Below are 15,392 nucleotides of genomic sequence, written 5' to 3'. Positions count from 1 at the left end.
TCCAAAACAATTCTGTCATTTCTGGTTTAAAATAATTTATCATGTTACTCATCTCTCAAGAGACAGTGCAAGTACTGCCTAGCAGTTCTTAGATTGCTTCTCCAAGATTCTGAAGTGTGGGGACACCAGGACTCAAAGGGGGCCACACATGGAGGAGCACCTGGGCCAGCACTAAGAACAGGAAGCCGCCTCCATTTGCCTACTAAGGTTAAGTCTTGGCTGAAGAAGAAGTACACACCTGGGAAAGTCTCCCGGGCTGCTAGAAACAGAGATCCAAACACACATTCTACTCAAAACTATAACCCCATCTAGACCTAAAACTAGCCACTGATGGACAGCATTAGGATCGAACTAAACTCTACAAGTAAATTCACCATAAAATAAAATTACTGCTGATTCAATATAAGAGGAGAAGGAAATGGCAACCCACTCCAATATTCTTGCCTGGAAAATCCCATGGATGGAGGAGCCTGGTGGGCTACAGTCCATGGGGTTGCAAAGAGTCAGACACGACTGAGCAACTGACACAACATAGGTTGTTAGCTTTGCTAAAGAGTTTTCTCAACCATCTTTAGAAAAAGGTGAATAGCCAAAATATCAATTAAATTTTTATTTTTACTGAAAACACAGAAGACCAGAAGAAAACAGGTCCTAGACATCAAAATAATCATTATGCCGAGAAAAGGATAATGGATGAATTAAGTAAGGCTTAGGAAAGATTTCACAGAAGCTATTTATTCTGTATCTAACCCAGCTTTTCTAATCCAACACAAGAGTAGGATTAAGATTAACCCATTCAGGCAACAAATATGTGACCCACTCTCAGTACACTTTTTATCAAATGGTACCATCTCAAAATGGGATAAGGAATCTGATTAAACAGACAAAACATCAACTAGATTTGAATTAGAGTCTCTACTCCTTTATTTATTCCTTAATCCCATTCAACAAACAGCTACCAGAAACCTATTATAATGACAGGCAACCCTGAGAGATACAAAGACACAAAAATGGATAATGTATATTCCCTACCTCGGTAACGGTACATCATCTGGTGGGGAAAACAGCAGCAAGACAGTGCCGTGTGCTCAGGGCTACGAGAGCATGAGGACAGGCTGCTCAGGACACATATTTGGAGCAGTGAACTTGATTTCAGCAAACATTACCTACCCACTATTTTCAGTTCAGTTCAGTTCAGTCACTCAGTCGTGTCCGGCTCTTTGCGACTCCATGAATCACAGCACGCCAGGCCTCCCTGTCCATCACCAACTCCCAGAGTTCACTCAAACTCACGTCCATCGAGTCAGTGATGCCATCCAGCCATCTCATCCTCTGTCGTCCCCTTCTCCTCTTGCCCCCAATCCCTCCCAGCATCAGGGTCTTTTCCAATGAGTCAGCTCTTCACATGAGGTGGCCAAAGTACTGGAGTTTCAGCTTTAGCATCATTCCTTCCAATAAACACCCACTATTTTAGGCCTTATCAAATAAAAGCAACAGCTCTCACACAGAGGAATCTGTGTCTCCTTCATGTTGATCACTTTAACTAGTTTTTCTACATTCTGATTTGTGAGAAACACACCAGAACAGAACCAGAAGGACACAGTTCTGACTCTGCTACAACCAAGTATTAAGAGACAATCATCCATGGGTCTCTTATGTTTCTGCACATCTTAAATCAGTTACTCTTCCAGGTTATCTGTTCAAGGATGCCAACATTAACATACAGCTGCAGAAGACAGAGATACTACCTCTCTTGAGGGGAGGGGGCAGTGAACAGATTTGCTCCTGACCAGTACTCTTGCCTGGACAATCCCATGGACAGAGGAGCCTGGTAGGCTAAGAGTCGGACACAACTGAGCAACTTCACTTTCACTTTCACTTTTCACTTTCATGCACTGGAGAAGGAAATGGCAACCCACTCCAGTGATCTTGCCTGGAGAATCCCAGGGACGGGGGAGCCTGGTGGGCTGCCGTCTATGGGGTCGCACAGAGTCGGACACAACTGAAGTGACTTAGCAGCAGGTTAATAAAGATAAAGTCTCTCTTTGGATAAAAGCTGGGCAGATTTCCTAACAAGCCTGCGGGTTTCCTAGCTCTGACACATATCTACTCTGTGGACAGCTCCAACCTGGGGACACCTCCACATGGCCCCTGTGGAACCTTAAAGGCAAGAGAACCAATGCAAACTTGAAGTACAGGCAGCTTGCTGTGCCATGAGTTACCTAGCAACATATATCAAAATGTGGCAGGCTAACTCATGGCAAGTAGAGTAGAATCTCAGACTTCATGGATCTTGAAACCTAGAAACAATTTTTTCTCTTTTCAAAATATAGATGAATACGAAAAGCCAAAGTAGTCTGTAATTTCTATCACAGAACAGCACTAGTTAATGGAAGGTGGGAAAAGGAAAAGAGGAAGGAAGGCCCAGTATACCAGATCTAATCCTGTAACTATAAATCCATTATAAATCTGCCAGACAGGCTGGAAACAAGATAGACAGGCAGGCTCCAGGACACTGATGGAATATTCTTGGGCAATAAAATATCAGTGCTCCCTCCTTGATGTGGAAAGGCAAGTTAGAAATAGATTATTATCTTTAAAAATACTCACTGAACAGCACTACTTTGTTCAAGTTATTAAATAAAAAGGTTTAACAGCTATTAACCCATGTATTACTAAGTATGCTTGAAATTGAGTCAACCTAAAAACCTTTAATGAAAAATAGTAAGTAGAAAATAAGATTCACTAAAAGATCGCTTTTCAGATTTCTTTAAAAAAAAATTAAGTCTGAGAAGATATGGGTAAGGAGTAGAAACAAAGACCCTAATAAAAAGTTACCTATTGTTTGATTTGTAAAGTTCTACTTTATGGAATGCCAAAAGATAGGAAAAATAGTCCAGATAGATCAAAAGATGCAAAACAAACAAACAAACAAAAAAACCCAATCCACAAGAGAGAATGTTATTCAGCAAATTCTTATTAAGTGTTTTTGGACTATGCAACCATCTCCTACATCAAACATTGTCCAATTAGTACATCTTCCAAAATTAGGTATCACAGCAAGGAAGAAAGCATTCCTCTGCTCTGTTGCTTCCCATGACAAAAACTAGCAGATATGAAAATGTGTGCAGGGGGAAGAATTATTCTAACCTGTGATCATACACAAAAAAATAATAGTGAATATGCCATTTTAATTTAGAAAACAAACTAAGGTAGGAATTATTAGTAGGAGGCAGGCTCTCTAGTGATTGCCACTGAGAAGTTAATTGATTTGCTTATTCCACCAATATGAGGGATGGGGAGGGAACAGATCAAGAGTAAGAAAATTTTATCGAGAGATTATCCCTGAAAATACGAGCCCCATCCTTTATGTGCTTTCAGAAAAGTTGCAATATGTGATTTCTATCATGTTTGCCTAATGCTTGGGATTTTCTTCATATATTCCAGGGATATTTACAGTACCCAGTATACTAAGGCACTTGTTTCTGGAGCTTAAAATTAATGCACTGTAAGAATCAGCACTGTATTGGCTTTATTAGAACTGTAACAAAATATCACTCTGTTTTCAATCATTTACTATGCCAAATAAAAACCAGCAGACTCTCTGCCCAACAGTATATCAGGACCGTCTGCCACCTCTAGTCTTAACAGCCAGCAGGCAAGCTAAAAGAAGAAAAGAAAGGAAAACAAACCAAAAACAGCAACAGTGTTCTTGGGGAGAAAATGTCCAGAGATTAACATGGTCTGCTTCTTGCTTAATAGAAATATACCTTTTATTCCATAGCAAAACACTCCCAGTTTGAAAAATAATAAAATTTTAAAATTCAGTTTATTAAAAATTCATCATAGGTGTTTCTAATTATGTCTTGTTTAGGAAGAGCTACATCATTGTTTTCTTTTGATACCAAGTATGAAACTGCATCAGTGAATGCCAAGGAGAGGCTCATTGAAAGAAAATGACCTGACACTAGAAACAAGCGTTCAGTGTCCATCATATAAACCATGTTGCAGAGAATGCAGTTACAAGCAAGAAGTATTATTATCTGCTCTCAAGAAGACTCATCTTCCTACATATTCCGCAGTATAGTCAATGTTTCACCAAAAGCCCATTTACCAATCATTTCTTCCTCTTAATCTCTCCTTGTTTAAAGTGCTGAACAAGGAACCAATACCAACAAGGGCCAAGGAACCCACATATCCCAACTGTAGTTAGTGGTATTCCTTACAGGGCCAAATCCTATTCATCAAAAATAACCAAAAGCCATAGGAGGGTTAAAGAGAAAATACATAATTTTCTAAATGACAAACATTATTCATTACATACACACCCCCCACAACACTGTATTCTACTATGGCCATACAAACAGAAGAGATGGGAAGGGAAAAAAAAGAATACAGAAGGAGGCTTTATGACCAAATAATAAAAGAGAAAAATATGCATTTAACCCAGAGAGAAAAACAGAAGGCAGCAAAAAAGGTAAAAAAGAAAAAAACTAAGAAAACAAAGAGAGGCTCATGTCATTTTTAAAAATAATTTTAATAATTTTCTTTAATAAAAAAAATATATATATTTTATAATATTATTGGTCTATGATAAATTGGAGATTAAAATGCTAGCCCTTCAGCAAACGTAACTTGAGAAGCAAATTTTAAATCATAAAATCACTATACTAATCTTATTTCATGAGTAAATAGTTTATACTTAGACTTTACTATGACTGAAAAATAGGCCTTTCTTAATATACAAGCATCCCTGTTCCCACTGAACTTCACTACAGTGCCACTGCTCTGACCAATTTACTTGCTGGTGCCTACTCCCAAGAGGGTCTGAATTCTCTTTCCATTCCCCCTACCAAGCCTAGCTTTCAAGTGCAATTAAACACCCAGCCATTCACAACACATGCTCAGAGCATCAGTAAAACTGGAGTATTTTAAGAAAAAATGTTTTTGAAATAACATATTTCAACAAAAGCAATAAAGTAATCATCATGGAAAATATCACTTCAGGATTTTTACCGTTTTAAAATGCACTATCCTTTTTGTTTCAAATTACATATGACTAGAGGAAACACCATAATCTTCAGTGCTTAAAACATCTAAATGTCTTAAACCAGCAATGGTAGACGAATGCCTTACACACTCTCAGGGAGGTGCCTCTAACTATCCTGCTACTTGAAACACTACACCCCATCCCCTGAACACTGTTTCCCCCTTACCTTGCCTCATTTTTCCCACAGCAAATGTTTATATTTTTTGTCCATCTCCCCTTACTAGAAGGTAAGTTCCATGAGGAGAAGGAATGTGATCTTTCAACACCAGGCAAAAAGCAAGTGTGCAATAAATATCTGCTGAAGGAGAGAATTTTTTTTTTAATTTCATTAATCCTTCATTTTATCTAAAATAGAAACTTTCATGATAGGATAAAAGCTTCACATGGAAGAAAAGGTGATTTAACTCTGCCCATCACCACCAGATGGCACTAGCTTAAACTGCTGCCTTGGACTCAAGACATAGCACGGATTTTTGAAGCTGCATTTCAAAAGTACACACCAAAAAGAACAAAGTCAAAAGTGAAATACATTTAGACAAATTTAAGAAACTTGAACAGTTAAATCCAGAGTCACCATAAAGACAGTCTTTCCATTAAAAAGCTTTAGGTAAATATACACATACTGACAGTTTACACTCAACAACAAAGGATCTCAAAAAGGGCATGTTGGAACTAACCTGTTTATAAGCAGAAAACCTGGCATAGTAGTCTAAATTCTCTATAGTTATATTTGTTATATGGATGCAAGTACTTGTCAATGACTTTGGAAAGATCCTTATTTCTAATTATCCTAACAGTCAAGTTCAAGGTGAACTTCTATGACCTTCAATAGCAGCCTGTCCTATTTCAAACTTGTTTCCTTATCTCTATTTTATGTTAAAATGAAGATAAGAATATCCTGATAAATGTAGTTACTGAAATTTAGGCTATAAAAGTAGGTCATTAGAAAATCCAGTATAAGTCAGCAGTTCCTTTAAACACTGAATATGTATAAAACTAGGAAATGAAAAGAAACAAGATGAAATACTTTTGATATAATAATAATGCAGCATATGAAAGAATAAACATCAATCCAAAAACTTTTAGCTTTCATTGAGAATTTACATCCTGAGGAAACCATTTGCAAATAAAAAAAATCAAATAGAGAAGAAAAGATACACACACATATCCACACACCAACTCGGTATGTACATTTAAACTTCAAGTCACACAATAACTATTCCTTTTGAATTGAAATGAAGCTCTTAAGAATTAAGCACAGAATGCAAAAAAAGGGGGGGCACTGTAAAAAAACAAAAGAACATCATATATACCAACTCTGAACTGCTCAACATTTAAGACTGTGTTTCCACTTCATGGTATCAAAAATTGAGAAAAAGTTTCCTGACTCAGGTTTTATTAATATTTTGAAAAGTTTTCTCTTCTGTTTAATTCAACAGCAATATATAAGATAGTTGCATACAAAGGGTATGAAAATCTCAGGAATCACCAAGAAATGGAAATTAAGACAGTCATTTAGGTATATTACTAACAGCCAAGAAGAAAAGTACTAGCAAAACAGGTAACTGGAATCCATAGGCCAGTGGAGTAAATAAGTAAAGAAAGACTTCCAAGGAAGAAGATCAGCAATGAATCTTGAAAGATAAAATGTGAAAGCATGGACTGGAGACATTATCAGAAGAAGGAATCCCTTCAGTGCAAGTGGAAACGCACTCTGGGAAGAACGGGCTGGCTGGTAGGTTAACAGCGTAGGGCTAGCTTACAGAGCCCAAATGACAAAGATGAACTGAAGGCCAACCACTTGAAAAAACATAGACTTGAGAGAGGTTCACGGGAAGATGATTCAGAAGAACAATATTTGGGACCAATTATGAAGCTTATCCTACAAGCCAAGTCTGACTACTAAACTAAAGGACACCTGCTAAAATGTAGAAATGACAGGAATCAAAAAAAGCACAATCCAAAGAATCAGATGGGCCCGGGCACAGCAGATTCCACTTTTGCCACTTTACTAACTGTGAAACTTTAGGCAAGCAATCAAACTTTTCAAAGCCTGTTTCTTAACCCACAAAATGGGGTTAATACTATACAAGGTTGTGGTAAGAGTTTAAGCAATGAGCAGAGATATTCAAAGGCATAGCAGATTACAGAAAACCAAGAAATGTTCACTACTTCCTGATCTTCTACAAAAACATAGCATAGTTATCTGCAAGAAATTTCTGGAAATAAGTTAACATGGTTCATCCCCATTTTTAAATCAAATAATTACAGGGATTAAAAAAAAAAAAAACAGCTAAATCAGCACTCTGCTAAAGCAGCATGCCCAATCATTCCTCAAACAAGGCCATTACTTTCTCGAAAGTCCATTTTTTAAAAATTTTATCAGAGTATAGCTGATTAAAAACATTGTACTAAGTTTCCACTGTATCAGGGAAGCCCTATATACATATGAACGTGAAAGTCACTCAGTTGTGTCCGATTCAGGGTGATCTCACAGTCTATATGGTCCATGGAATTCTATAGGCCAGTATACGAGAGTGGGTAGCTAGCTGTTCCCTTCTCCAGGGGATCTTCCTAACCCAGGGATTGAATCAAGGTCTCCCGCACTGCAGGAGGATCCTTTACCAGCTGAGCCACCAGAGAAGCACAAAGAATGAATGATCTGCCCCCTCTGAGGTTCTAATTGAGGACCTTCAGATTATGAGACTGACACGCTGCCTACTGCACTAAGAGGGCAGACACATATACATATATTCACTGTTTTAAAGATTATTTTCCCATATAGGTCATTACAGAGCATTGAGTTCCCAATGCAATTCAGTAGGTCCTTTATTGCATGCTAAGTCACTTCATTTGTGTCCAACTCTTCATGATCCTAAAGACTGCAGCCTGCCAGGCTCCTCTGTCCATAGGATTCTCCAGGCAAGAATACTGGACTGGGTGCAAGACCCCCCTTCAAAGGATTTTCTGGACCCAGGGATCAAACCCACATCTCTTGAGTCTCCTGCATTGGCAGGTAGGTTCTTTGCCACTAGTGCCACCTGGAAAGTCCACGTCCTCATTAGTTATCTATTTTATACATGAAAGTGAAAGTGAAAGTCACTCAGTCGTGTCCAATACTTTGTGACCCCATGGACTAAACAGTCCATGGAATTCTCCAGACCAGAATACTGGAGTGGAGTCTATCCCTTCTCCAAGGGACCGTCCGAACCTAGGAATCAAACCAGGGTCTCCTGCACTGCAGGCAGATTCTTTACCAGCTAAGCTAACCAGGGAAGCCCATTTTATGCATAGCAATGTGTATATGTTAATCCCTGTCTCTTGACTTATCCCTTCCCCTGCCTTCCCCCATGGTAACCCCATAAGGTTGTTTTCTACATCTGTGACTCTATTTCCATTTTGTAAATAAGTTCATTTGTAACACTTTTTTTAGATTCCACATATAAGCAATATCATATGACATTTGTCTTTCCCTGCCTGACTTCTTCATTCAGTATGACAATCTCTAGGTTCATCCATGATGCTGCAAATGGCATTATTTCATTATTTTGTATGAATAATACTCCATTGTATATATGTACCACATCTTCTTTATCATTCCTTTGTCAACAGTCCATTTAAAAATGTCCATTTTTAAATCAACAGTCTTAAAACATATAAACAATATCCGTAACCTAATACCTTCTACATAGTATTTTTTGAGAGGTATACTGTACAGTATTAATATCCACAAGAACACTGCCAGTTAACTGGACAGAGAATTCCACCCAGAAAAATATTCATATAATAATGAATTTCATTTAATGACTCCACATGATATATCTACTCTCAACATTTTTAGTTTTATTTATAACCAAATGATTCATTTCTAAAGGGCACTGTACTTGCCTAGTTAACAGTCTAAATATACTAAATTATAAACTCCTTAAATACCTGGCTAAAACATCAGCTGGACCTGTGGTATCAGAATACGGCTTAGTACCATCCAGATCAACGCAGGACACTGAAAATATGAAAACTGGTCTATCAACTATGCTAAAATCAAAAAAGTAGTCTTATTTTCTGATACTACTACACCTAGAATAAATAAAATACATCACTTTTTCTTTCTATAATGCATCCTGATTCAAAAAAAGCTTTATTTTCAGTACTACCTCAGACACTGCCTAGCCACTGCACTAGCAAACCTCTATCAACTCTTTACTTCTATCTTCCTATTTTATTTCATCAAGTGGAAATAACAGCTAACTTTAACTATACTCCTTCTACATACACAAACTGTTCTGGTTACTTTCTATCTCTAGGCATCTCAATAACTCTGACAGGGAGTAATTTTACAGAGATGGACACTAAGCCTCAGTACTGAAACTGAACATAATATCAGAAATAGCTCCCCACATTAAACACACTTTCTTGCGACCATGGGCTCATTCTGTACTCTCTACTTAGAATGTTCTTTTTCCCCTTCCTATTAATTCATATCCATTCTTTTTCTATTTTTTAATTGAAGGATAATTGCTTTACAGAATTTTGGTGTTTCCTGTCAAACCTCAATATGAATCAGCCATAGGTATACATATGTCCTCTCCCTCTTGAATCTCCCTCCCATTTCCCTCCCCATCCCACCCCTCTAGGTTGATACACAGCCCCTGTTTGAGTTCGCTGAGACTTACAGCAAATTCCCGTCGGCTATCTATTTTACATATGGTAATGTAGGTTTCCATGTTACTCTTTGCATACATCTCACCCTCCCCTCCCCTCTACCCATGTGCATAGTTTGTTCTCTATGTCTGTTTCTCCATGGCTGCCCTGCAAATAAATTCTGCGGTACCATCTTTCTAGATTCCATATATATGTGTTAGTATACAATATTTTTCTCTTTCTGACTTACTTCACTTTGTATAATAGGCTCTAGCAATAGCAGAATATACGAAGCAGAAAAACAGATTAGTGAGCTGGAAGATAAAATGGTGGAAATAACTGCTGAAGAGCAGAATAAAGTAAAAAGAACAAAAAGAACTGAGGAGGAGACCTCTAGGACAATATATTAAACTCATATCCATTCTTTAAGGTTCAACTTCCCTCATGGTCTTCTCTACTGAAGTGCCAATGTTAACATTTTAAAATATTTGGTTTCAAGAATCAATAAAGAAATCCAAAATCTTGTACTGAAATTTCAGTTTAATAATCTGTTAAAGTATAAGCCTCTGAAACTTACTAAGAACACAGCTCAGTTCCTGGCATCTCGTAGGCACACTGCCAGGAGAAGAGAACAAAAAAAGCGAGGAGGAAGAGAAAGGGGAAAGGAGTCGGGACAAGAGTCAGAAAAATCCCAGCTCCCATATGTTGGAATAAATCAAGACCCACTTGACTTCGCATGCTGTCTGGCTCTAGGTGAGTGATCACACCAACATGGTTATCTGGGTTATTAACATCTTTTTTGTATAGTCATTCTGTGTATTCTTGCCACCTAAACTTAATATCTTCTGCTTCTGATAGGTTCGTACCATTTCTGTCCTTTATTGTGCCCATCTTTGCATGAAATGTTCCCTTGGTATCTCTAGTTTTCTTGAAGAGATCTCCAGTCTTTCCCATTTTATTGTTTTCCTCTATTTCTATGCTTTGTTCACTTAAGAAGGCTTTCATGTCTCTACTTACTATTCTTTGGAACTCTCCATTCAGATGGGTATGTCATTCATTTTCTCCTTTGCCTTTCACTTCTCTTCTTTTCTCAGCTATTTGTAAGGCCTCCTCAGACTGCCATTTTGCCTTCTTGCATTTATTTTTCTTGGGGATGGTTTTGATCACCACCTCCTGTACAATATGAACCTCCATTCCATAGTTCTTCAGACACTCTGTCATCTAATCCCTTGAATCTATTTGTCACTTCCACTGTATAATCGTAAGGGATTTGATTTAGGTCATACCTGAATGATCTAGTGGTTTTCCCTGCTTTCTTCAATTTCAATCTGAATTTGGCAATAAGGAGTTCATGATCTGAGCTACAGTCAGCTCCTGGTCTTGTTTTTGCTGACTGTATAGAGCTTCTCCATATTCGACTGCAAAGAATATAATCAATTTGATCTCGGTATTGACTATCTGGTGATATCTATGTGTAGAGTTGTCTCTTATGTTGTTGGAAGAGGATGTTTGCTATGACTAGTGCATTCTCTTGACCAACAGAATAAATAACAACAATTCTATGTTCACCCTAATGTTGCATAAAATGCATCTGACAAACTTCACTATCCATTTCTAATAAAAACAACAAATCAGCCAGAAATAGAATGAACTTTCTCAATCTGTTAAAAGCATTTACAAAAAAAATCTATGGCTAACATCAGATGTAATGGTAAAGGACTGAATGTTTTCCCTCCCTAAGCACAAGACAATGATGCCCATTCTCACTGCTATTCAACATGCAGTGTAATCAAATAAGAAAATGTAATAACAACATACGGATTGGAAAGGAAGAAATGAAACCATCTTTATTCACAAATACCATGACCAGCTACAGAGAAAATCCAAAAAATATCCAAAGAATCTCAAAAAACAGCCACAATAACTTAATAGGACAGTTTAGAATGACTGGTATACAAAAACTGTACTTCTACATTCTAGCAACAAAAAATGGAACCTGAAATTTTTAAAGTATCATTTATGATAGCATTGAAAACTACAAAATAGGAAGAGATGAATCTAACAAAATATGTTTAAGATCCACATGCTTAAAATAATTTTAAAATGCTAAAAGACACTAAAGAGGGCCTAAATAAATGGAAAGATATGCTGTATTCATGAACCAGAAGAGTCAACATTGTTAAGATGTTAATTCTCCCCAAATAGATTTCAAGGTTCAATGTAATCTCAATGAAGATGCTATAAGACTTTTTGTAAAATCTTACTTAGCTGATTCAAAAACGTATATGGAAATCCAACGGTCTAAAAAAATAGACAAACAAATTTTTAAAATATGAAGTTGGAAGACTAATACTGATCTGAGACTTACTATAAACCTGTACTAACTGACAATGGCATTATTGCTGAAAGGACAGCTGTATAGAGCCGAAGCAAGTCAACATACAGACCTACACAGACGTGGTCAACTAATTTTCAACCCAGAGTCAAGGTAACTAGAATGGAAAAAGCGCAGCAACTTCAAACAGAGTTCTGGTTCAACTAGACAACTACACAGCAAGGAGGGAGGCAGTTGGAACCTCGGCTCTTACCTCACACCAGATACAAAAATTAAATTGAAATGAATATTAGCCCTAAATTCAAGTGCTAAAACTATAAAACAGCCAAAAGAAAACATAAGTGAAAATTTAAATCAAACTTCAAAAATCAGATTATTGGTCAAAACATGAATACTGGAGTCAGAATACCTATATCCAAACTCCAATTTTCCAATAACTAATTATGAAACTCACTATTTTACTATCTCTATATCTCAGTTTTTTTCCTCTTTCTTGTACCTGATAGGATATCCACCTCACAGGGATTATATAAGGACCATATGAGATAATGCTTAGAAAATGCCTGATACATATTAAATACTCAATAAGCATGTTTGCTACTTTTTAAATTGCCATTTAGTTACTTAAAAAAACACCTATCCAAGTTTCATAGTTCAAAATTTAGTGTTCCCTATTGTGAGTCTTAGAAATGTATAAAGAACAAGAGTTCAGGTTTATTTTTCATTCAAATGCTATCTAAAGAAATGATCAAGAATAAGGAATACAAAATTAAAGAAAAATAAGGGAAGGGCAGAGAAACATATTTACTGTGCACCTTCAAGTATCCCAGGAAACAGGTGCTTTACCTGGATTATCTTTTTTATTCCTCCTAGAAGGTGTCTAGTGAGAAACATGAAACTTTTAATAAATCTTCATAACTGGTCTTTAAATAGAAGTGCTGGCTTTCTATTTCAAATTATGGATTGGTGCCCAAAACGAAATCTCTCATTAAAAGTTTAGAGAGACTGAATTGTTGTAAGGGATATTTGTAATTATTTAACTCAGAAAGTAGTGTGTTAAGAATCACAATGAAGGATCCTCACATCATAAGCCACAGAACCCTATCATCTTACTTAATATTATAATCATGACTCTGGCTACTTTTAAAATATGCATCAGAAAGCCAATAAATGAGAAGATTACAGCTGTCAATCTCTTAAGAGTTCCCGAAGTTATGAAAAATGAGAATTCTTTGGCACCTATTCCATCTCTAAAGATGTAGACGGAGGGAGAGTTTACAGCAAATAAAGTCATTCTACAAATTTCTCCTGGTTATTTTCCCATACTTCCTCAAAGGCAAAAAGCAGCACATCATAAGAGCGGTAAGGAAATAAAAGCCCCCCGACCCCTGATCCTCCATTGGAGGTAAGCTTACCTGCAGTGTTTTGTTCTCTTTAAGATCCAACCCAAACACGTTGTGCCGCTTCACTTTAAAGAAGTCAGCCTCGAGGCCATCGTCGTCCTCCTCATCGTCTCTGTCCAAGAACTGCGCGGGGGCTTCCCGGTCCTTCTGGGACTCTTCACTGCTAGGGACAGACTCAAGTGGAGATCCTTTTGCTCTTCTCAGTTTCTCGTCCATTTCTTCTTCATCTTCTTTCTCTTCTTCCTCTTTATCACTAATGCCACTATCCGGTCTGTAACCTGTCCCTTCTGGTCTCTTCCCACCTTTCTGAAGAATAGACATTTTTTCATTGAAGTAGGCTCTAAATTCTTCCACTTCATCATTGGTCAGGGAGGGAGCCCTTGGCTCAGTTACTTTATTATCTTCACTCACTACCAGTTCCTTGCTGGGTTGCTTTTGCATTCTCTGAAGAAATCTTATCCGTGGTGCCACAGCAAGACCAAGAGACCTTAAATATAAGCAAAGGAAGAGTTATCTCAACACACTGATGGTTGTGTTTATGAATTTATTGTGAAATGGTTCCTCAGAGTTCAGATGTTTTAGAGTTTTTTTTTAAAAGAAAATGTCCTTCTGAGATATAACTCCATCTTGACAAGTCAGGTGATCCAAAAGATACTGAATACTTGTCACAAAATATTGGAGATGTCTGTTTTCCATTAGGTGGTTAACATGATTAACAAAATAAAGAGCATAAGATGAGAAAAAAACAACTACTAGATCTATCTATTTCCAGTATAACTCTCTCAGCCTCAGCTTTCTCAAATATTAATACAAGATAAAAATACCTACCAGGCCTATCTCAGTTGTTGTAAATATCTGATGCACTAACTATATGAAAATACTTTGTAAAATATGTTTTTATTTATATAAAAATATAAATACTAAAGCTCAGGGGAGGCAGTGGGAGGGAGACTCAAGAGGGAGCAGATACATGTATACATACAGCTGATTCACACCATTGTACAGCAGAAACTAACTCAATAATGTAAAGCATTTATACTCCAATTAAAAATAAATAATATTAAAGCTGGAAAAGACATGGCCATGAAAGAACGCATGTTCTCTGCAAGGAATGAATTCAAGTATTATCATCCTCTCTTCTAAGACATTTAACATGGCATAATAACCTCTATAAAAAAAGGATATTTAAACCCGAGACCAAAAAAAGAAAAAAAAAAATCTTATTTTCTCCTTCTAAGATCAAGACTTACTTTATGATTAGGTCTTTCCCAGCTTCTAAGTTCCCACAGATGCATTGGAAATAAGCTTTTAATAAAAAGCTAACATTACAAAATGGATCCACTGCCTTTTTCCTAAGACATGATTCACAGAAATTGATGGGTGTAGTTGTAAAACCTGGATTCAGAAACAGAACTATTGAAGTTCAAACCCTGGCTCTGTCAGCTACTAGCTGTGTGATCAAGGACATAATTAAACCTCTCTATACCTCAGCTCTCTTATTTGCAAGATGGCATGACAAGAGTACTGACATTGTAAGACTTGTAAAAATGAGTTCATAGATACAATGCATCTAAAACAGTGCCTAGCACATATGCAGCCACTTCTGAGCACTTGTCATTATCACTGTTATAGGGATACAGTTAGGATCACAAATTCAGCATCCATCAGAAATTAAAACACCAGCTTAAGCTGCACCAGGTTTCCCAGGTGGCACTAGTGGTAAAGAACTGCCTGCCAGTGCAGGAGACTTAAGAGGTGTGGGTTCAATCCCTGGGTCAGGAAAGTTCCCCGGAGGAGGGAAGCATTAAAGACCCGTGTCTCTCCTGTTTGTTAATATCTCAGCTATGTCAAAGAGAAAACCAGGATAGAATGTCATAAACCACAAAAACTCAGCTAATAATCTAAACCATGAATCATATTCAGAAATTTTAAAATTAGTAACTTGGTAAAGAGATAAGAAAAG

The 15,392-nt window shown here is 37.1% G+C and overlaps 1 protein-coding gene across 1 annotated transcript in view; it reads right to left on the bottom strand.

Annotated features, from left to right (window-relative positions):
* DDX10 (DEAD-box helicase 10) overlaps positions 1 to 15,392 on the bottom strand; it is a 306,774-nt gene that overhangs the window by 224,826 nt on the left and 66,556 nt on the right. Inside the window, 1 exon segment of the mRNA NM_001076881.2 lies at positions 13,442 to 13,916. Coding sequence (NP_001070349.1) covers positions 13,442 to 13,916 — 475 coding nt within the window.

This window comes from Bos taurus, chromosome 15 (genome assembly GCF_002263795.3).
Source record: "Bos taurus isolate L1 Dominette 01449 registration number 42190680 breed Hereford chromosome 15, ARS-UCD2.0, whole genome shotgun sequence".
In the NCBI taxonomy this organism is placed as follows: domain Eukaryota; kingdom Metazoa; phylum Chordata; class Mammalia; order Artiodactyla; family Bovidae; genus Bos; species Bos taurus.
This window is presented reverse-complemented; position numbering and strand designations above follow the sequence as displayed.